The following is a 24,319-nucleotide window of genomic DNA, read 5'->3' as shown; positions in this document are numbered from 1 at the left end:
CAGTACATGATGACTAACAGTCCCATATATCCACTGCGCCGTATCAATGACAAGTCTTACCACAGTTTAAACCATGTGCTAATAACACATTTCCATGATTAATAAATGAGACGTTTTCCTCCTCCATTAACTGTGAAGATGTTGGCCTTCTAAATCCAGTTTCAGCTCATTTCTGCAGTGAAATGTTGAACTGTGGAGAGTCGATTCATTACAGTTTAACTGGTCATTGGGTTTCAGAGCTGGGCACCGATACAGATGCCGTCACTTTTGAGCACAGGAGCCTCAGTGTTGATCTGAGAGAAACTGCTGAGGATGTTGGTGAGCCTCTGCAGCGTGCTGTAATTAGGGCGTGAGTTTGCTCGGCTCGTCCAGGGTAGGAAGCAACAGGCTTTGCCCACATCAATATGCAAGTGCAGCGGGTTTGTTTTCCATGGAGCAGATTAAGTAAACAGCGATACGCAATAAACAGAGTGGAAAAAAAACGTAATTTCAAAGACTGTGTTTTATTACACAAAGACATCTCTGATGCAGGGATGGCAAACAAAACAAGCAGCCTTTTCAGCGGCCACAGATCTGCACTGGACGTCATCCCAAAGAGCAGAACTTGATCTACAAATCAAAGGGGGCCATTTGTGGCCAACTTGGTGCATGGAAAAACATAACGGCCTCAAAGCTCTGCCGTCAAACGTAGATTTACTGCTTCACAACATCAGTAAATTTTATTCCTTTTTTATGGATCTGCTAACGTTCAGGAAAAAGTTGAGAAGTATTTATTGGAAGGGTTGGCAGAGGAGATGATATCATTAAACCAGCTCAGGTAGGTTTACTTAAGTTAAAGCCAGCAGACGGTAAAAGAAAGCACAAAACCTGAAACTAGAGTTTGTTTTTTTTACATTTTTAGAGAATAAATCATAATACGCTTTAAAAGAAATCAAAATACCAGAGTTATTCTATCATGTCTGTGTTAAACTGAGGCTGTGACGTGTGGAGTTCTCCCTGTGATGTGCTGAGCCTTCAGTTTGCTCGTCTTACAAAGGAGCCGTGATAGATCACTGTTTCTGATGCATTGTCTTAAAAACTGCTGAACGGGGTTTTATGTTCCCCATGTGGGCTGATGTGTTCACTGAGTCAGTATGAAACAGCTCACTTCATTATTAAGAGGAACAAAAGTTATAGATGTATGATCTAAGAGCTCAAAGACGTGGATGTTTTTACTTATAGCTCACTGTCTGTTCTTGCCAAAGCAGATTGTTACCAATAAACAAAGCACTAAAGACACAGATCTGTTCTTTTCTGAAAAAAACCTTTGTAACTGTATGAAACCACTTAATATTATTAGTGAGGGATGATATAAGGCGTGAGAGGCCTTTCAGGTTGAAGTTTATTCCCGCTGGAGGCTTTGAACTGTCAAGTTCAACTGCAGTCGTCTTTATAAGTATGAACAACTGTTGTCAGGTGTCTCAGAGAGGCCATCCGTGGTTTCTGCACGCTGTGAGCAGAGGGCAGAGGTCAACAAAAACAAGTTCCTATGAAAGGCTCCTCTCTCCTTCCGCAGCGAGCCAACTTAGACAAACAAATGACGTTTGTAGAGATATCTGAACTCTGGCAAAAGCTCAAAGCCACAAACATGAGTTATAAGTTAACCTCCACACTGTTCCCTGTTTCTATGGAAAAGAAGAACAATAGTCACGATCTGACAGATGTCCAGCAGAGTACTGTTCCAGTTTAACATCATGGCGTGACTAAAGAAGTACGTGGAAGTCAGCGTGATAACCGTGATCCCGGGGATGTTTTTTATGTAAATTTTGATGGTTTTCAGGCCAGTTTCTCCACAGAAAATCTAATCTTTGAGTCGTGTTTCCAAGGACACACTCTTCCTCTTTCTGCTCATGGAGCCTCAGCGGCTACTGTCTGCATTCTTACTGCAGCACAACACTTCACATGGGACAGATAACACTCCAGCGATAGGACGGGGGGGGGTGAAGGGTGGCAGGGAGGACGTCCTCTGGCCATCGTCCCCTCTGAAATTAAAGTCCTCTCTGATGACCTGTCACCATCTATTATGGGAGATGAAAACCTAAAGGTGTCCTCTCCAAGAATAGCATCCTTTGTGCCCGAGCCTTGGACACGTACCAGGAGCGCCTATTGAGTTTGGCCATACACAAGCGCCTTTGTATTGTTTGTTAAGACATCATTAGAGCTAAGTCACTTTTGAAAGCCTTCCAGATGACTTGAAATAAATGGGTTAGAGGAGCCGGCTGGAGTCAGTCAGTTCATCCTTTAGGACACTGTCAGCGCACAGAATAGCAGCTCTTTCAGCCATTTCCTGCTCCAGGTTTCTGTGTCACATTCCTCAGAGAGCTGCTTATCAACACACAGCAATATCAGTAATCTGCTGATCCTCCGGCATGTAGCTGACAGGCTGACTCGCAACACATACTGTGTTTTTTATAAATAATTAAAAATTGAAATGTATACCATGAAACAGTATACACCATGGTCAGTATATATATATATATACCATCTCTGTTTTTTTTTTCAGTTATTCCCACTCCCAAAGCACCGCCGAGTCCACAGGATCCTTCTAATGAGGGTAAGCAGTTTTTTTATATGTGTGCTAAGTATTGTTTTTTTGTTGTTCATATATTAAAAACAGTCCAACGTTTGGCCTAAAGCATTAACTAATAAACTTTCAAGCTTTCAAAATTAGTTTGATGTGATATAAAACTTCCTCTGGACATGGAACCAGTAGGAAAATATCCATGTTTAGCCTGCTGAATTAGCATGCTATTCAAAATCTAAGCTAAGTGCTAAATGTGCTGAAAGTTATACACCCCTTTACAGTTTGTAAACAATTACAGCTGTATGCACATTTTGGCAGCCTAAGTGTTGCAGAAGACGATGGTTTGTCAAGCTAGGCAATGGGATTAACAACCCAAAAAAAACTAATATACCTAACATGACTTTGAAAAACATTAAACTACATCAGCAAGAGGACAGACATTTAAAGGAAGGATGTTTGTCCAGCCTGTATGTCAGAGAGGAGTATGATCACACAAGTTATTTGATGTTTATGACCACATTATCCATGGACATTTATAGACCATCATGTGAAGACGTAAACTTGTGTCAATAAACCAGAAACCTTCCCAAATCCAAACATGAGCACACAGGCCACTGAGTCTGAGACCTGGGTTAAAATAAAGGATCCAGAAAACGGTGTCCAGATAGAGAATTGCACCAAATATATCTGAATAACAATGGTTTTGCATTTTAAGATTTCTATAAAGACTGGGTAATAGTTTGATGGTATAAAGTAGTATAACTGTGACATGAAATCTGTTTCTGTTAATCATAATTTAAACTTTCCCTTTTTGTTTTTGTCTTGTGTTGAGTACTCTGTCGTTTTTGGTCATGCCTTGGCTCCAAACCAACTTTTTCATGAACTACACAAAATAAAAACTGGATTTAGAATTTAATCAGTTAACAACATTTTTAAAGTCAAACCTTGTGAACTGTGGTTGAAACAGAAACATATTTAATAACTCACAGCCACAGACATATCTGGTGTTCTAGTGTAAAGTGTGACCCTGTTAACTGGTAACTACCGGCCGACAATGACTGACACGTTCAGCTGAAGGTCTCCAGTTAGCTCAGTCACTCTTCACTCCAAAACACCAGGTGCTCTGTAACAGTCAGAACTTGATACAAGTTGACTCCTTGATACAGAATTGTTTCTGGCAACTGTCTGCTGAACAATCGAACATTTTTATGCTGCTTACAGTTTTAATTAAAAGTTAAAAGAACGCTAACTCGCCTGAATGAATCAAGCTAAAAGTTGCTTGCATCACCAAAATGCATGTGCATCTTTATAGTGATGTACATTGTAAAGGGATTTGTAAGAAAATCGCTGTACCTCTGTACAGTTCTTATAAAACAAAGTAAAGGGGCCCAATCTGTTTGTCTGTGCTGGCTGTAAATATGGTAAATTGTGCTGAATAAACAGCATTTTGATATAAGTTTTAATGGAGTTTTTTTGGCTTTTGTAGTCAGCCTCTAGTGGACACCTGAGGAACTGCAGTTTTTTGCACTTAAATTTATCTCTCTATTTATTTCATTTTCATCACAGGAGGTTTGAGGCTGTACAGTCTGATTTAAGAGGAAACACACTGTAAAATTTGTAATTTTATTTTATTCATGTTTCACTTCTGTACCCTGCATTAGGAATTGAATATTTAGGAGATTTAAAAGTCATGATTTATGTCACATATGGTTGGATATTTACATTTTGTCATGTTGCTGTGTTCACCAGGCACGCTGTACGTCCTGGACACTCCGACCGTGGTTGGGATCGCCTTTGCTGCCTTTGCTATCGGAGCTCTGCTGACCGGAGCCCTGTGGTGTATTTACTCTCACACAGGTAGGTTCCTTTACCTGCTGCTCCACAGCCCGGCTCACCTTTCTTCCACATTAATGAAAAGATAAGATGCAGAGGAATGTCCGAGCGTCTCTGTGCCAGAAATGTGCCGCTGAGACTGCCAAACATCCTGCTGCTGACTGAGGCCAGTTCACAATAACATATTGACTCCTCCACTGTAAATATATCCTGTTGGTCAGCAGCAAGAGCTCTTCTCTTTCCTGCCTTTGAATGTTTTCTCGGGGCCGCAGGGTGGTCAGCGAATAATCTCAGTACAATGGCTGGAGAAGAGTTGGAAATTCCCCTTGTTGGGTGAGTGGCCCTCACAGGAAAAGACACACAATCTGTCCATTAGATGCCAAGACCTTCCCCATCATCCCCTGCTTGTCGACCCCTGCTGACCCCTGAGAGGAAGTGAGCTCCCAGCAGCCCTCAGAGTTCACCGTTGCATAGAGCTGCCCTGTTCTCGCTGACCTGACGGCTTGACTGCTGATCCGCCGTGCCCCTGACCTGCTGCCCCACGGCTGATGTGTTCTCCACGGTCCTCTTTCATGGACCAGTGTTTGAGCTAAGCAGGCTTTCATAAAACACAGCACTGTGAGTTTTTAAGTTAACTCAAAGTTAACAAAGAAGCTGAGAGAGTAAATCATCCTTCCTGAAGGTTTAGGAATGAAGATACGGACACTCGTCAGCTCTGCTGAAAGTTATGACTGAAAGTGCTGCAAAGTCACATTTATCAGCATTTACTGGACACATTTTCTAGTAGCAGAAAAGATCAGCTGTCAGATTTAAGTGCCCTTATCTTTAACACAATATTGGTGTTGGCTGCCTTTAAGAAAGCCACTTCATTTAAGCTTTATGGGTTTTTCTCAGAACCAAAAAACACAAGCACTCTCCAAAGAAAGAGGTTAAAAGTAAGAAGAGACGCAGGTGGAAGCATGAATGTTGCTGAAGGACTTCTAAATGTTGCGATGAAGAGCCTGTTGATGTTACTAAAACAGGGATTTGTTTTTAAGCGTACTTAGCTAAAATGACCTTACATGGTAACATCGGCTGTTCCACATAAACCCCAAGAATGGAGATCCCCAAAACAACAACCCAAAGATATCCCGTCAGAGTATTTTAAACCCGTGTACCGGGTGATGAAACATGAAAACAGACTGGGTCAGTCCCCTCAGGCTCTGAGGACAGGGTTCTCAGTCTCTTGAGGGGAAATTTTTCCCTTCTTCTGAGCTTCACTCACTCGTTGGCATTAAATTTGAGGTTTCATGGTCATCGCTGCTTGATTCCCCAAAAGGCAATTACAAATATCAATGCTTCAAACACAGCCCACTTTATATCCTCTGACGTTTTGCTCATTATCTTGGCACATAAAATCCATCTTCCCTCTGCCAGGGCTGCAGTAAGACTGCCAACAGATCTGCTCCGCACCTCAACCCGACGTGTGAAATAACACACGAACAAAAGATCAGAAACAATTGTGAAAACAGACCGAATCTCTTACAAGAGGGGAAATTTCACACATTATCTGCTCTGAGACACAAACATGTGCAACAAGATTAGAAAGTAATGGTGATCACACGCTGGGTAACGATGAGATCAACTCTGAGAGGAGGGGAAACCGTTCAGGAGTTTCTTTGTTCAGCTGTACGAGCAGTTTGACTCATTTCAGGGTTTTATCCTCAGCTTTGGGACAGACTGATGTGAAGTTTATACCAACAATCATAAAAACCAAGACAGCTAGATACTAAGGACTTTAATTATCAGCTGATTACTCTTCTGGGATCACCTTCAGGTTCATATCTTCATTTTGGAGGAGAGATGAAAACAACAACAGTGAAGTAGATATATCTACTGAGCTTAAGATGGGTTGTAATAACTTTTCCATCTTCTGGCCAGACTTTTAATCAATAAAACATATTACTTTAGGGAAAAAATATGTCCAAACTAGATATAGTTCATTGAGTGTTTGATGTGCCAGAAGACAAAGACGAGTCAGGTTTATTTTAGGTACATTTCAGCAAAAGAGACACCTCAAAGTGCATCACACAAAGACATTAAAACACCATGAAAGAGGACATTAAAAATCACTAAAAGAGACCACGAAAAATAAAAAAGACAGTTGTAAAAATCAAAAAAATAAAGTTTTAAGGTCCATTGACTAGATTTTAATGAATTTTAAGTGTTAAATTGATAGACAGGTTCTAGATAAAGCACTCACCTGCTGGGCCCCCATTGTTGAGGCTCTTGTGATTTCATAAGAATAATACTCCAACTGTCAGGTTTTACCACCAAAATATCAATCAAGTAGGGATGCATCCAGCTTTTTAAGCCCCAAGATCAACACTGGTATTTAGGCTTTGGTATCGGCCAATACTGATCCAATCTGATATCAATATTAATTTAACGTTCTCTATTCATTAACATGAGGATGAGACAGAATTATGTTTTATTGACTTAAGGATTTTCTAACTTTTAAACCAAAATGGTACTGACTGTATTATTATTTTATGGGATTATAAATGTGTAGATGTGCATGAGTAACTCTCTAACACTAACAGGACTTCCTGTTTACCTGTAAACCTCAGCAGAGGATCAGTGGGGAATCAACAAATGAAACAAATGAAATTTAATCTCCTAAACTGCTGTAGTTATTGTCCTTCATGAAATTGTAGCTCTGCAGAGCACAGGTGAACAGTGCTACTGGTGTTGATGATGTAGTACAACATTGTTGTTAACACAGAAACAAGTTGAATAGATCTGCCCCATCAGTCAAATGTCATGATATTTGGTCTAACTTTTTGAGTCTATATCAGCCTAAACCTGGTTCCTGGATTGAATCTGTGCATCCCTACTATCAGTGCAAATTGTTTTGTGCGCAACTCTTTTAACCACTTACTAAATACAAAAAAAAAGTAACTAACTAATTTGCCTGTTCTGTGCTACTGTAGAAACATGGCGGTGCAAGATGGTGGCCATTGTTGGGTCCCAAGATGTAGATGTAAAGGCTCTCTCTGAGTTAAAAAAAAAAAAAAAGTAATAAGATCTCATATTCAGGTGATCAGGCAGAGCCATTGAATCCTGGAAACTGGCGCTAGTAAAAATGCAGAACAGCAGATTTAGACAAAAACTTTAAATTATAATGAAAGTGCAAACTTTGAGATTGTTCATCACGGTGTTGATATTTTCCTCCATAGCAGATTCACCAGATTACATTTCTCTTGCGCTGGTTTATCTCTGTTGTTAAAGCACACGTCCCTGATGCAGAGGCTTCAGTCCTTGAAGTTCACAGCTCGGGCCCTGTACCCCTTCTTCCCGGTTTTCTTGTCTAGTTGGAGCTTTAAAAAGACATTAAGTTCAAAATGCTACAAAAAGGTCCAGTTAGTTTCTAAATCGTCCAGAAACACAACTTTTGTGCGATAATGGAAAAGGTTTCTTGATGTGATTAAGAACGTCAGACTCTTGTTTTTGTATGTCTCCAACCTTTGACAAAGGGACGTAGTAAGCAGTCAGTTTATTAATGTAAAGTGACTTATCCCGCCCCTCCACGCTGCACTCCATCTCTGCTGTTGATCGAAGGATAACAAAGTCTTTTCATCACTTGTCAAATTAGAGCGTTTCACTGTGTCTCAGCTTTGAAAGGAGTTTTCTGCAGCACATAATTCTGAGCTTTGTTATAAACATTATGGATTTAACGTATTGTCCAAGCACAGAGATACTGGGGTTACGCTCCTGGACAAGGTTTGATTCTTGTTCAGAGTTTAATCCCTGTTGTTCCTGAGTCAGACATCTGCTGCACCAGTTTTCAAACACAGCATGTTCCTGTGACATGAAAAGCGTCCTTTATCTCTCCGATCTCGAAAGATAATATTGGACTTGGATTAATATCATCTGTCGAAATTCCCAGGTCCCTTTGTTTCGTGGAGCTTTTGGTCCTGAGAGGGGAAAACTGCTGGCAGCTCTGCTCTGGTAAACATTAGCAGAACTCAGGGGCCCTGAAGAGGGAGGGGATGCAGGATCGCCTGTGGACACATGTGCCTGTCATATATGTGAGCCCTTATGTATACATACACAAGCTAGAGTCCAAACCAGACTGTCAGCAGAAAATCTGCGTCCAGGAGAGGAGATTTAATTGGGACTTTTCCCTTTTTCAGCCCGAGAACAGATTGTAGTAATAACTGAGCCAAAAACTCAGATTCAACACAGACCTGGCTTCAACTCAAGACACATTCATTATCTGACAGAGATGTTTTCAGTAAACAAGTTTAAGAAGTTTTATTAGCTCCTCCTTTCTTAATCATCGAGCCCTGAGAGTCTTTGACATGAAACGCATATCTCAGCACAGGGCAATAAACACACGAGAGGTTTGAGTTTCAATTAGAGAGTCCTGTCATGTGTTTGTTCTGCTGTATCCACTGAGGCCGTGATAACTCATCCCAGATAACAAAAGAAATCAACTCCAGACGCTGGGATCCTCTTTGGCCCTGATGTTCAAAGTGTCTTCTGTCAGTGTGGATGTTAGTCGTTGTCTCTGGGCTCTCTGAGGTGATATTTTGGGGTCCTTTCAATTGAAGACAAGCTGTGAATCTGTCACAGATTGTACTTGAAGATGGTTAAAGTTCAGGCAGATGGAGTCCAGAGATCCCAGTGCTGGGGTTTGCTCATGTGCCAAGTGCAGTGTGCTGAGAACAGATCACTCTGCGTGAGGTGGTGTATTAAAAAAACGAGATAACAAAGTGTTAAAGACGACTCAAGTTAGTCTTTTTATTTCTAGTGAACACATGCATGCTATGGCAAAGCAAACCATGGATCATATGTTTCATCATTAAAGGTCTCAGGGACAGATTTCTGTTATAATTATCAACCTTGATGTAACTTTTAAGACCTGCAAGAAATCTTTTAAGCCTTAAAAAAGGGAACCAAAGCTGTTCAGTCTTTTCAGAAATCATACACACAAAAAATTGTTGAGTTATTTTTTCAACCCAACAGCTGGGTTGAGACTGTTGGTTAGTTTAATTGGGTTGTTTTCATTAAATTGGGTAATCTAAATACCCAGATTGCTGGGTTATTGTAGTTGATAGTTGAGTTATTAGCTGTTGGGTTGTAATTTTCAGTATATTGTGTTGGGTTATTTTGGACTACCCAACATGTTGGATTGACGCTCGCGCATGCGTGACCAGCAGGAACATTACCCCCAGTTTACCCCCACTCATTCGACCCCCCCCCTGCACGATTTGGGGAAAAAGTGCGATTTGCGATTAGGTGGACAATATTGCGATTGTGCTTATAAAAAAAAGTTGTGTCATGATGAGTCTACAGGCTTGCTTGGTTATCATGGAGAAAAATCTGAATTGCATGTGCTGACATTGCGATTGCGATAACCTCTTTTGCGATTACGTAATTGCATGTGCTGACATTGCGATTGCGATTGCGATTGCGATTGCGATTGCGATTGCGATAATCGTGCCGCTCTAATCACAACCAACCCAACTTGTTGGGTCAAAATAACCCAGCATGTGTTCTGTCAATATTTAACCAGTGTTGGGTTAAAAAATAACCCATATTTTTATAGTGAATTAAGAGGAGAAATCAGAAAATAAAAAAATATGTATGATATAACAGATGATATAACAGAAAATATTGAAATATTGGTTTCTGGCCAAATCGTGCAGCCCGACTTTCTAAGAAAAAAAATCGGAAATTAAAGAGAATGAACGTGAATATCCTGGGAATTCTGGGGAATTGATCTTAACTGCATTTCATCATATCGATGTATAAATATAAAATATTTTGGTTTGTTATAAGACATGCATGCAAACATGTCTAATGCAAAGTGTTTGAATTAAGTTGATATATAAAAATACCCCCAAAAAAAATTCCAAATTCCTGAGACAAAATTTCCCTGGAATTGGTAAAAAAACAAAAATCATTTAAGTTAAGGGCAATAAAACCCTAAAAATTTCCACTGTTCCTGAGCTAAAATGCAAATGGACAGTTTCAGGAAACTTTCCTGAAATGTGCTTCAAATCTCCCAACCCTCTGCAACCCTATGTAGGTCTTAATAAGCACCAAATTTGTTTTTAAAAGTGTTTTTGAACCTGTTGAATAATCAAAGCTGTAGGCAGAGGAACAGTGGAGGCTGCAGTGCTGTAGAGGAGAGTAATTTGTACCTTTTAACCAAACTATTTGTCAAGTTCCTTTCCGCGTCTGCCTCTCATTTATAACCATTCCCTTCTCTTTCTCCCTCCCTCCTCTGCTCTGTGTCCAGGCGAGGCGGCTGCAGCCACACAGCAGGTCCAGAAGTCTCAGCCTGCCTCAGAGAACAGCAGCGCAGCCCACAGTATTGGAAGTACACAAAGCACTCCCTGCTCCAGCAGCAGCACGGCGTAGCCCAGGATGACACCCTGACAGGGCGCCGGAGGGATCTGCGTTCAGGGGGACGGGTGTGTTGATCTCCTTCCATGAAAGGAATTATGCAATCAGAAGATAAAAAGTATTATTGAGAATAATGATCGTAATAATAACACCTTTGCTCCTTTTGTAGATCTCTTATATCCACCTCACTAGATGCTGTCCTGGTGTTATTTGGTCAAAAACCTACACAAACAAATTCAGGCTTTCTGTCTGATCCCAATGCTGTTTTTAAATCCTATCACAGCTCTTTGTTTTGACCATAAATGGTTGGATTTAGGCTGTTTATATCTGGCAGGTGTAGTCAGACAGCACAGAAAGCCGTCAGGCAGCAGCAGCACGTCAGCATCAGTAAGTGAGATGTGGATGGCTGTTACGCCGACTGTATGACATGCTAACCTTAAAGGGGCAAAAGAGCGAAGCAACCACTAAAAACATGCGGACAGAAGTGCAGTACAAATGTAAGCCCTCGTCTCACAGAGGGGGATGAGGGCTTTTTAAGGAACGTGTAGTTATTGAATGTATACAGAGGAGTAAACGCCAAATAATGTGACAGAAAAATGTGAAAAAGACGTGTTTATAAAAGATTATAATGTAATCACTTTGCTGATACATCCCTAACGATGAAAGCACACATAGGTGTCTGCTTTGTTCTCAGTAGATTTAGTAGAGTTTTTCAGTGGACGTGGGTCTGAGACTCATTCATGTTATGAAACTACACCGGGGCATTATGTGTTCCCTTTTTAGTTTAGCATCACAGAACGCCGTAACATTTTGGAAAATGTGATAAATTCCCTCATATCTCTGTGCTGAGTCAAAGCTGGCCACATTGATGTTTGTATAGATGGACGACAATCCAGTTGGAAAAAGTGAAGCCAAAATGTCCCTTTGTTTGGAGTTAGTCTGAAATACAATCTGGTGTGACCACAATGTATTTTATTTTGAAAGTCAACTCAAAAGTCAGATGTATCTTTATTGTCCCCACAGGGAAATTCGTTTGCAGCTTGAGGCAGACAAATGCAAAATCAAGACAAACAAAACGTCAAATAACTGGATGTTCTAATCCAGTTTTAGTAAATGACTTCCTCTCCTGCTTGATCAGCTCTGTGCTAATTAATGTGGTGTTGATACAGCATTTGAGAAAATAGAAGTCTTTGCTATCTGATCCAGAGCCAGCGTGAGTTAACACAATGGCTTAAATTAAAACCTGTCAGATCTGGTGTTGTGACGGAGCAGAGGCAGCTCAGGTGTGATTTGGCCATCACTGTGCCATCTCCACTCTGCCAGCCAGGTGCACGCAGCACACGTGTTAACAGAGCTGTCAGATACAGGGCTAAACCCTTTGAATAACTGATTTTTACTAAACCCAGACATCAGATAATTAGCGGTATGAAATAAAAGGAAATGACAAAGAAAAATACGTCAGATGTACATTTTGTCTGTGTAGTTTGACCTCATCTGTCAACACAGAGGGGGGCAGCTTTGTGACCCATAATTGACCCAGTAGAACAAACGCCACATTTTGGCTTCACTTCTGGACATCTGTCATATCATCCATTTTTTACACTGTCTTTTTTTTTAACAAATACCCAAATAAGCCGCATTCATCTCCAGTCTGACTAGGCTACATCACGGATCAGATAGGTTTCCATTCATCTCAATGTGTTAGTTCGTCTGTGTCCCTGTTGCGTCTCTGCTCCGGCAGGTCGCAGCAGACACACAGCCGTCCTATTTTCGACAGATGCTAAAGCTGTGATGCTTCAATATAACAAAAAACAGCTTAAGCAGGACAGGAAGTTGTGCACAGAAACTACCTAAAAGCACCCAGTGACTATCAAAATGCAACAAATTGTGTCAAAACCAGATCATATTCATCCTGACTCCAACAACAAACCAACATAATGAGCACAACCGGACCAGGAATTGACAGGTTTGAGGTTTTACAGCCTAAAAAAGATTGAGGAGAGGCTCATTAACCCCTTTATGCCTGTTGTCGCAAATTTGGGACATACCTTGTCAGGTCTTGATGCAGCTGATATGACCTTTATATCTCATCATTGCCTATTGCTTCATATTCTACACAAACCAAAGGTCGTATCAGATCCACTATGTCACAATAAATTCGTCAGGGGATGAACTTCTCATGTCTGTTTTAGCTATTGTGTGTACTATACTCAAATTTGCAATCTCCACTTAATTCAACATCTGTAAGAATGCAAAACCACATGAAAACAATCTATTTTTATAAGTATTAATTCAGGCAGTAAGGGGTTAAAGGATTGGGAAGTAGGGAAACTCTTAAGCCCTTTGACCCCAGCTGTCTGTCGTCATGCTAGATGCTGGACAGAACACGCAGCCGGTGTGTTCAAGCCGTGACACAGTAGGTGGAAGACTAGCTTAGCATAAATTAAAGGAAACAACGCAAATTAACTGAATTTATAACACAAAGGGTTCCTTCTAAATCACAAAGTCTAAATAGTTCAAGAAATTACAAGCTTCTACAAGCTAGCTATCAGTTCTTTATCCTCAGCTAACAGCTAACTAGCAGGCTCTGTCTTAAACTCTGAACACAACATTCAAGTCATCTGAGATGGATTAAGCTAGCTGCTTCCCTCTGCTTGTAGTTTTTAAGCTAAGTTAACCGGCATCCTTCATTGACTCGAGCACATTTTCCAAAATGTTAAGCTGTTCTGTTCAAACCTGTATATTTTTGTAAGTGCTGTAAATACTCACAGATGTTATGAGCTGAAGTACGAGCTGATCCTGTTTGAGAACTTCTGGATAAAGACAGAAATTGGCAGAGTGTTTTTGAAAAGGGCTAAATGAGAAGTGATGTATGAAAGGGTTAGGGCATAATTTAAAGATATTAAGTAAGATTATGGATTAGAAAAGTTTATATAGTTTTGTTTTTATGAGTTCCTCTACAATGTAGGATGTTTTTACTATTTTATTTCAGAGTTAATACCTAAATACACAGTTTTAAGCTAGTGCTATTAGACCAAAACTTAGAGATAAAATTAAATAGGTTAAAAAAAAGTGAATCTACGAATTGGAGAAAAGTAAAAAAAGAAGCATTTTAAAGTGCCTTAAGAGTAAATGCTTCTGTTTATTCAACGTTCAGCTTATTGTCTGATGGATCGTCACATTATTAAGTCATATGTACAGTGTGTGTGTTTAATCCTGTTCTTGTGTATAAATCTTGGCACTGAGAGTGTTAATAAGCTGTAGCTGGAGCTCATTATTACAGAATTACTCCTATATTATCTTATTTCTTTTAAACTGCAACACTGCGATTCCCCCACCGTCTCAGAATCCGATGAATGTTTGCTGCCGTGCCTTTTCTCCAACCTGTTTGTGTTTTTTATCAGACCATCTGTGGGCCCTTTGAAACCGAGGAGGGAAGTTTTACACCATCAGAAAAACAGAATGTATGATATCTCAACCTTTGATTCTTTTATGTAAACATGTATAAAGCTTTCTACAGAGGGAACAGAGTAAAAATATATATATTTGTGTAAAGAATTATATTTTGGAATATATTTACCAAGAGAAATTTATTGTCTTGTGTGTGAAAGTACTGTGAAATTTATGGATGTGCTCTTACAACATTTGTGTTTCTAGGGGAACTTATTCACTTCATTCATACTGGACTCATGACGCGTTTTATGACACTTGGATGAAAACTAAGACTCATATTTGTAATGCTGAATTTATACTAAGGAATCACACTTTGAGCTTGTTTTTTAAAGAATTCAAAAAACTAAAGTTAATGCACAAAACTTTCCGTTCTATCACGTTTGAAAAGCAAAGAAAGCTGCTCTGAAATGTTTATTTCATTCTGTATTTCAGATGCTACCTGAATCATGTGTCATAAAACCTGGATTGAGCTTATGTTTGATGAATATGTTCCCCGTTAGAGACGTTATCTGCTTTTATTCATGGGTCAAATCTCCTTTTGATTGTTTGGACCCAATCTAACTTTAGATCTTCACACAAAAAGTTATTTTCATATGAAGTTCATAAATTGGATTTTATCAAACCTGTCAAAATGTAATGGCTCTGACTTTAAAAATAAACTACAGCAAAAGATTGAATCTATAGTGTGAGATAAGGTGGAGATAACCGTTCAAACACATGGGAGAAAACAGGGAGTAGAATCAATAAGCGTGACCCGCCCTTACTGAAAAGTTTGTGAGGGTTTCATTCCAATAACTTTCCACCATCTGTTTATTTCCTCTGCTTTGTTAGCATCATTGATCATTTTACTGCTGCCCACAGCTTGTATAAAACTGGGATGCTGCCTCGCTAACGTCACTGTTGGTTTCTCTAATGGCATTATGAAGCCCAGAGAAGGCGGTCATCATATCAGGAGATGCTGACACCAAATAACTTCAGGCTGCTCTACAGACATGCAAAGAGGCCAAGCTGAGGCCACAGCTCAACCGCCTGGCAAACAGCTCCAAAGTGTCACTCTAATCATGCACACCCCTAATTATGTCCAGTTATGCAGAACTCTCAGCCTTTATATAATCAGCATGGATGCTTTGTGAAACAACCGTGCAGAATAAACTCATAAAGAAATGAAGCAAAGAGCAAAACTGTTTGTACCAGACTGTAAACACGTTGGAGTCTGCTGTACAAACAGGGGTTTTGATATCGATCCCTTTACAACCTACATCATCGCAAAGAAGTGCACGCATTTTGGCAACAAAAGAAGCATTTAGCTTCATCGTTAGCGTCCCTTACACTCTGAATTAAAACTGTGAGCAACATCAAAGTTTCTAACAGGATCACAATGTTACAGAGTGATACCGATCAACTGGTGCTTCAGTACAAAATTTGACCATGCTAACTGGTGACTTTCAGCTGAGTTTTTGAGTGATTGTTGACTGAGAGTCACCAGTTAACAGGGTCACACTTTACACTGAAACACCAGGGACCTCAGTTGACCAGGTTTGACTGTAAATACATTAACCTATGTTATTCTAAATCCAGATTTTATTTTGCGTAGTTCATAAAAAGTTGGTTTGGAGCTGAGGTTATGACCAAATATGACACTGAAGACCCAGTACGAAGAATGAAATGATGAACAGAAACAGATTTTGCATTCACAGTAAAACTACAGCAAATTATCAAACTGTTAACTACTCTATTAGCCAGGATGATTATTGGCACCAATATTTAGCATTTTGCTAATTGAAGCATATCGGAATCCGCCTTTTTTTAAAAAAAAAACAAATAAATAAAAGATCTGGCCGCTGTTAAGAAATTAAATTTAAGATTTTGTTATTTTGTGTCCAACACAGCTGCCCATCTCTGTCTACAGTCACTACTCTGTCTCTAGTGTTGTCCCACCCAAAGTGCTATCTGATTGGTGACACACAGAGCCATTTTTAGAAAACTTGCATACTGTCGAAAACTTTAGGGAGCTTTTTATTTTCAGCTGCCGTGCCTCAGAGCTGTTTAATGAACATATGCTTAGGGCTTTGAGCTAAGCCAAGTGTTGGCGCCAATATTTTTATTTGGACTGCAGTTGAATATCGGCTCCAAATATCTGTTATCGGCTTCCTTGACTACTGATTATGGGCATGTGTATCTGCCCTGAAAACCCATATCGGTCTATCTCTATTCACCATTCTTAAAAGTGATGTTCATTCATTCATTTTCTATACCGCTTATCCTGTTCAGGGTTGCAGGTGGCTGGAGCCTATCCCAGCTGAAATTGGGCGAGAGGCAGGGTACACCCTGGACTGGTCGCCAGTCAATCACAGGGCAAAAGTGATGTTATTCAGATAAAAAATTGTGTTTTTGGTGTAGCTTGTAAAACCACTGTGTACTTCTGTTGCCAAAATGCCGCACATCCGCAATGGTTTACAAACAATGAAGGGGTCTATATTGGCTTTAATGAGATTTTTTGGCTTTTGGAGCCAGCCTCTAGTGGACACTTGGGGAACTGCAGTTTCTCGGTCATTGGCATTGGCTTTGCTTTCCAAAGTGGAAGTTGCTTTCACCTAACTTAACACAATCTTAGACCTTTTAATTTTACCAAATTCATTTTATCTGATATTGTTTAACAACATTACACTGATTCTAAATGCGCATTGAACTTTTTTTTCTTACTGACACAGCTCACAGTGCCTCACTGTGATGTTTGTCTAACTCTAAATAAAAAGCATGTTTTCTCTGCAGGGATGGAAACAGGATAGTCAAACCTTCCTCCACTCTTAATTTTTACCCCACATTACCAATTTTCTCATTTTGTCAGCATCATGTTTTCTGTCCCCTGCCTTTAAATTGTTAGTCCTCTTTCCATGGGTCACTGTAAACAAACATGATTCTTTCCAACACACACACGCTGGTTACTGTTGTATCACATAACAACACCCAGATAACCAACTTGTTTGCGCTCTCCTGTTGTCACAACAATCAGGAGATCCCCTGCAAGTAATGACAAAATGAAATCAAGGCGAAAACCTCTGATGGCAGCGGTTCAACCCAAATGAAAGGGCAGTGTATTATACTGTGTGTGTATTCAGTTACAGTGAAGGATGGAGAAAGTCCAACCATTTCATTTTGCTTTTGGAAACTAAACAGTTTTCAATAACACTTGAGAAATGGTTTTTATTGAGTTGCGTTGGAACCACTCGGTCTTAGAGCAACATTAGAGCTTGTTTGTTTTATCGGGCAGGCTGCCAGGAGCGCCCGTGCCAAAGTCCCCGCTGAAACCTCTATTCAGTAAAGCTCAGAGTAAATACACAGCAGTGATAGATAGTGCTCTGGTGCTGTTATCATGCAGCATTATTGTGAACACTGCGTCCCTCTGTACACAGACACACTCGGAGAGGATCCGTGTTTCCCCGAGCTGAAATGCGCTGCAGCCTGTAATCAGCGGTCATTGTGGGATTAAGACTTTCTGACGTTCCTGTAGTTTTGAGGTTTCTCTTATCGACTGCGGTGAATCCTTCTCCCATGTGTAATTATCTCCTCCGCCCCCCTCGTGTCATGCTGTTAAGTGGCTGAGCCTCAAGTTATGTTCTGGATCTAATCTTCTCATTTGAGATAATTGGGGGATATTCTTTCACTCAAACTAACATTACAGTCCATGAGAGCTGCCTTTCTAACATTCCTCCCGGCTTTTTGCCTCAGTGCATGCTGGGAAAGGCTCCACAGCTCCTTCCTCTGAGAAAATTCATTGAGATAATATGAAACAATGATACCAGTTAAAAGAAAAGGAGCATTGTTGAGAGTGTGTGTCCTCTTTATGAGACTTGTAGATGGAGCACAGTCCATATTTGGAGATATTGATTGTATCTTTTATAACCATTTGACTACCTCATGTTGTTTTATGAATGTGTAATTTGTGTATGAAGTGTGTGTGTGTGTTTTCTGTGATCATGAAATGTTTATTACAGACTGTGAGTGGATGATTTTGGGCCCCTCTGTTGCAGTTTCACTTTTTTTCAATCTCAAATCAGTCAATGAAGATGTTGAGCTTCACCATGTTGCCAAGATTGCCTTATTCGGGCATTTTGTAAATGTGTAAAACATTTTTATGATCTTTTTTTATTTTTTTTCTCTCCTTTTGATATATGCTGTAAATATGCATGATATGTGTATACCCATTATGTCCAATAAATTCTCTTCATATTTTACATCTAACACTTGTTTACTGGTGGTTTCTGTGCCACTCAGTGGGCGCTGGGTGTGTGTGTGTGTGTGTAGGTGTAGATACCTCTTGTATGGATCTGGTTTACAACAATGAGCTGTAATAATGATGTGTTAGGTTTGGCTCTGCAGGCTGAAGTCATGACTCGTCTCTGCTGAGCTCATGACTTGATACGGACCATGTGGACCTCTGGCTGGAGCTTTCTCTTTTTTTTCTTCACTGAGATCTGAGCGATGCATGAGTCCATACCTCCCTCCCTTTCTCCTCCCCCACTGCCTGTGCTTTGTTTTTGATTAGAGCTCCTTGGAGACCAGCTGTAAGCAGTGTGTACTTGACTCGCTGCGATTATGGCCATATAGAGGCCAAGGGCGGAGGTTAAAGCAGCCTCTTTATGCCAGCTCAGGTTTGGGTCGACTGGTCAACATGTTGCATTTGAAGCCTCTGGAAACTCAAATCTGGAAAAAAAAAATTCAGCGTAACTTAAAGACATACGTACATAATGAGTAGTGACTAAACAGAATCAGTTATAACTTTCAATCCAAACCTGAAATGTTGTCATCTGAAGCTCCAGAGAGGAACTTTCTCTTCATTTTAGTTTTGGCGTACACTGCCATGAAGCAGTTCTTGGAGCCGGTTTAACATTTCTGAGATTCATGGAATCATTACACAAGGAAAACCAATTTCTGTGCTTTTTGATTCATAACACCAATATAAAATGCTCTAGATCAGGTTTTACATGTCTACCAGGAAGTAATGTTACTTTGTTTAAAAGTATTTGACTCAGTTTTCAACATTGTAAAAAGAAAATCAGGTGGACTACAGGAATCAGTCCGAATTTAGCAAAGCTTCACTAAAGAAGATAATGACACAGCAAAGAGCAGCAAATTCAGCAAAGACTTTTCAGGCATGGAAGAACGTCCAATATGACAAAGCAGTTATTTCAATGCAGTGAATTTGGGGGAAAGCACTTTATTTGATGTGCTGACAAGATATGAAGGGGGATATCGCTTTAGTATAGTTAAGTCACCAGCATTCAGTTAAAAAAGCATCTTTATTCTTAATAGTTGCAGTTTGTTATTATTCTTGTTCATCTTTTAAAGGGATATTTCAGAACTTGACAGTATTTACAGTTACTAGTAATAACTCATACAACCCCTTATCTTGAGAACTGAAACATCCCTTAAAGGCACTTTTTAAGACTTTGTTACTGATCTTGAAATAGTCTCACTACTAAATATTTGCTTGTTTATGAGCCATGATTTAAAAAGGAGATTATCAACCCCAAAATTGTTTTATTCTAGATGATATTTTTCCATATCTGTGGTCGGATCAGATTTTCCCTGAAGAACAAGGAATGATTTACGACATGGTCCAAAAGTCCCTGTGATGACAGAGCACTGGCTGGTAAAGTTCAGCAGTGAGATTTAAGATCTGTCCTTTTTCTCTGCTGAAAACGATTTCTTGGTAGATGATGGTTGATTCTGGAGCTGAACTGACAAAAAAAGGACAAAAGAGTAGGTTTCAAACATACACATTACCCCGTTGCCTTGTATCTGGCAAAAAGTGGTCCCGAACAGAGAAATGTTAAATCGAAGATCTGCTCTCCATTAATTTGCTTTGAAACAAATGCACGTCTTGATATGAGTCTTTACGACAGTGGATGGTAACATCTTTTAACCCAGAGTAACACTACCAATTCCAGCCAGAGGTGTCACTGCAATCAACTTCAAGTAGATCTTCACAGAGCCTTCAATCCTTTAACTTGCAGCTCTGTGGTTTAGTTAAGCTGCGTTTCCACCAAGCAGACTGGTTTGTTTCGTCTCGGTACAGCGCGCTTTTTGCGGCGTTTCCACTGACTTATCCCGAGACAGATCCCTAAAAACCGAGACGAGCAGACCTACTTTTTTGGGACCCTTCCGTATGGGTGCCAGACTGAACTGATCCGCTCTCGGAAGGTGGGGCAACACACTTCAGACCGTTGATTGGTCAAAAGAATCGTCACTTACCCCGACAGCGGCTGCATTTCTCCTGGCGGCACACAGACTTCTCTAAAACAAAGCTTGATTGCACTTTGTAACTAAGAGCTACATGCCAATCACAGAGAGGACGAAATGCTGCATGTCTTCCATTTATGCTCTTTGTTTACTGTGATGCATTTTTCTTCTTTGTTGGATTTAATAGCAGGGTAAGCTGCTACGGCGTCACGCTATTGTTTACCAGCTAGGGCTTCCGCCTACCACGAGAGGACACAGTTTGCTGTGGAAACACAAACAGGATCAGGCTTAACTGTACCAAACCGTCCCAAACTGTACTGAACCGACCAGGAATGCTTGGTGGAAACGCAGCTTCAGAACATTATCTAAGCCGCTACGTATCATTAAAAATCTGTTGAATTGAGTAAAACCTGATTGAGTTTTCTCTACGGATTAAAATCATTTTTCATTTTTTTTTTCTAGTCTTAGTGCTCCAACAATAACAATATCATTTTAATGAATTATTATTATTATTATTATTATTATTATTATTATTATTATTATTATTATTATTATTATTATTAATAATAATAATAATAATAATAATAATAATAATAATAATAATAATGATGATGATGATGATAATCATATTTACTTTTCCTTGCATAAAACATCAAAGGGTTTAAAATTAAATAAACTTGATATCTCTTGCATGTAACAAGTAAAGTCAAATGGTTAAAAGGACAGGTAGTTGAAGGGTTAAGTAAGAGTAATGAGTTGTTTTATGAATACAGGAATACAGGCTGGCTAATCCTCTTCCTTGAAACAGTTTAGAGTTTTTTTTAATACACAAAGATGATAGAAAATGAAGAGAAATGAAATAAGTTAAATTAGACTGGTGCCCAACCCAGCTTATTGTTTCGCTAGTCTCATCAGCTGTATAAGAAGTGATCCCATGATAAATCTCATCCTGTTTTCTCTAACATTAGACACTGGTCAGCTCCTGGCTTCCATGCCAATTTTTTGGTTTCTCCACTGAAGAGGCCAGGCTGAGTGAGGTCCTCTGTTAGCAATCGTCTCATTTTACCCCGCTCAAAAATGTTAAAATATTCCTTTAATCAAGGGATTTCTGCATTGTGGTCATGGAAAAGCCACTGAGCAGATATTTTTCAGTGTACATCCTGTGTGAAGGTGATTTTCTGACTACAGTTCAGTGAAATTCAAGCTGTTAGATGATAAACTACAGTAGATGAGTTTCACTCTGTTATGATTTTGATATAAATGATGGATTGGACACTTTTGAGGCTGCATCTGTAGCTCAGAGAACAGATGTGAGGCTTGAGCTAACCCTGGGTGTGAATGCTAACTGCTAGAAGGGAAGCAGACCATGTCTTCAAAGCCTCGAGAACTATCAAAATCACTGCCAAATAACCTCTTTCTGTTTCTTTTTTCAGGTCATAATGAAGTTAGTTTTTCTACTGAGATGCCTAATGAGGCTCTAAACTTTAATCTTGCGTGTGTTTTTTACTGTTTAGTATGAGATTATTAAGGCCTCGAGGCCTACATGGCGTTACATCTGTGTCTATTTTTTCCTCAGACTGCCCCCTCAGAGGAATCATCATGCTCCAACGCTTCGGTCCAACTGATGACTAATTTATTGAATTCCCCAACAAAACGCTCATCCACCTCATCCAGTCAGAATGTAGACTATGATGTAATTATTTTCATTTCCAGCTCTACTCCTCTGGGTACCTGGAACACACATTTGTTGTTTGGCTTTCGACACTGTGCAGCTAATGCGTTCAGTCACTGATTGCGTTTGCCCCAGACAATAGTCCATGACAAACACACGATTGAATTAAGAGAGGCTTTTTGTTTCTACCCCCCAAACACTGAGGCTGAGGAGGCCAGACTAATTCAGAGCAGACCTTTGCTCCTAAACATGATTACGAGAATGAAGTCAAGTGAGATGTTTTGGAACACTTGGCAGGTATACAACATCAGAGGGGGATGAAAGCAGATTAACAAGGTCTGTGTATCTCCCTCACAGCACCTCTTCCTGCACAAAACTGGAACCGTGACAACACGTCCTGCATTGAAATGAGGTCAGGGAAACAAAAATACGAAACATTTCTCCAGGATCACATCAAAGAATGTTAAAACATGATAAATGAACCTTTAAAAGTATAATCCTCCTTATTGATTCACAGTTTTTTGTTTTTGTTTTAATTTTGACTTCTAACACTTTTATTTACACCCATCATCCACTGACTGTATCTTCCATTGAGCTATGAGTGATAAACATCACGAGTGTTTGCTGACTGACCTGAGGCCCTGCCGCAGCTTGGACGGACATTAGCGTCTCCTGGTTGAGTCATCAGCTGAAAAGATGAGCGCTGCATCAGAAAACATCTGGCCCTGTGATAAACAGTGAAGAGTAAAACTCAGTGCTGAGGTCATTCTGTCAGATTAAGTTGAGTTTTCATGAGAACATCTCGTCTGGAACCTCAGTGAGACATGACTCCTGACTTGCTTCTTAGGAAACAAACATGAAATCACAAAAAAAAAAAAACGAGACCCATAAAACATTTTTTCTCGGTGATCACACTATGTTAATGTCAAAAGACTGAGTACTTTGGGTTTTGAAACATCAAAGATTTTTGTTTTGCGCTTCTCATCAGTTTGATGTGGGAGGCTCAGTCCGTGCCCCATTTAATGCTAACTGCTCTTCTGAAAAACAACTCTAAAACACTTCAGTAGACTTGCTTTACAATCCAAAGAAACTCATTATTCGCTGCAAACAAAGCGTGCATCACATTTAGTCTAACAGTCATTAACAAGTTTTATTTGAACCAGTGGTCAGAAGAGGACAGCTGGGTGTCTCCACGCTGAGTTCAACAAGGAGAATGAAGAACTGAAGCATATTTCTAGAATCAAATGCTTTGAAATGGATATATATGTTTTCCAAAGAATATGGCTGAACCATTGACTGTTTTTGGAGTGGACAGCGTGGCTCCACCATGCATTGTACAGCTGTCACAGGTGCAGCCATTGTAGCAGTTTGCAGCCAGAGTCTGCGCAGTAGAGACTGTGAGGGATTCTGAGAGAATCTGAGTGGAGCCGGGTGACAAAAATAGTAATTATTCTTTTTCTTTTGAGAGTCTAATCACTTCTTGACTGTACCTATTTTATAATCCCCCCAAAAAATACACAAGAACGGCAGTTGTCAATCACTGTTAAATGTGACGTAGAAACCTCATTTTTAACCTCTTATAAGTAATGAAAATGAAACTCTTCAGAAAAAAGAGAACTTGAATACAAGACAGCCAAATGAAATCTTCAAATCACCACAACAATCTGACAATCTGAAACTTTTCTACGAGGAGTATTAATTTTTCAAAGATTTGACCACAGCCCATCTGGAATGACTGGAGAGTCAGATTTTTTTTACTTATACTGGAGCCAGTCACCAGGGGGAGCAGTTTTCGTGGCAACTTTACTTAAAGCCGAGCAGGATGACGTCCATTTTTTTTTTACAGTCTGTGGTTGTAACATACATTGGGCTGAAATGTAAAATTATGAATTGAGGACTATGACTGAAGATATTGAAAGCTTCCTTTTTTCTTCTTTTTTTTTTACTTTTAAAACATACAGGCTGTGGTTCTGAAGAGCAAAGGATCTAGCTATATAATGGAAAACGTATCATATTTGATACAGAAATTTCAAAGACCTTTACCCCATCAACACAGGGAAAAGTTTCCTTGAAAACCTGTTAAAAAATCTTAATTTATCATACCACCTTCAGGATTATCATTCCACATCAGGCAGATGACGTTTTTCTGTATTGAATGA

At 39.8% G+C, this 24,319-nt stretch overlaps 1 protein-coding gene across 1 annotated transcript in view; it reads left to right on the top strand.

The window, feature by feature from the left end:
- Positions 1–16,049, top strand: part of tgfbr3 (transforming growth factor, beta receptor III) — a 121,266-nt gene extending 105,217 nt beyond the window's left edge. Inside the window, exons 15-17 of the mRNA XM_074668369.1 lie at positions 2,543–2,593; positions 4,313–4,420; positions 10,686–16,049. Of these exons, the coding sequence (XP_074524470.1) occupies positions 2,543–2,593; positions 4,313–4,420; positions 10,686–10,807 (281 nt within the window). The 3' untranslated portion in view covers positions 10,808–16,049. The remainder of the gene's footprint in view (positions 1–2,542; positions 2,594–4,312; positions 4,421–10,685) is intronic.
- The last annotated feature ends 8,270 nt before the right edge of the window (positions 16,050–24,319 follow it).

This window comes from Halichoeres trimaculatus, unplaced genomic scaffold (assembly GCF_033239565.1).
Source record: "Halichoeres trimaculatus isolate MK-OKI-2021-1 unplaced genomic scaffold, fHalTri1.1 fHalTri1_scaffold_4, whole genome shotgun sequence".
NCBI classification, from domain to species: Eukaryota; Metazoa; Chordata; class Actinopteri; order Labriformes; family Labridae; genus Halichoeres; species Halichoeres trimaculatus.
The sequence above is the reverse complement of the archived record's forward strand: the minus strand, read 5'-3'. Positions and strand labels throughout refer to the sequence as shown.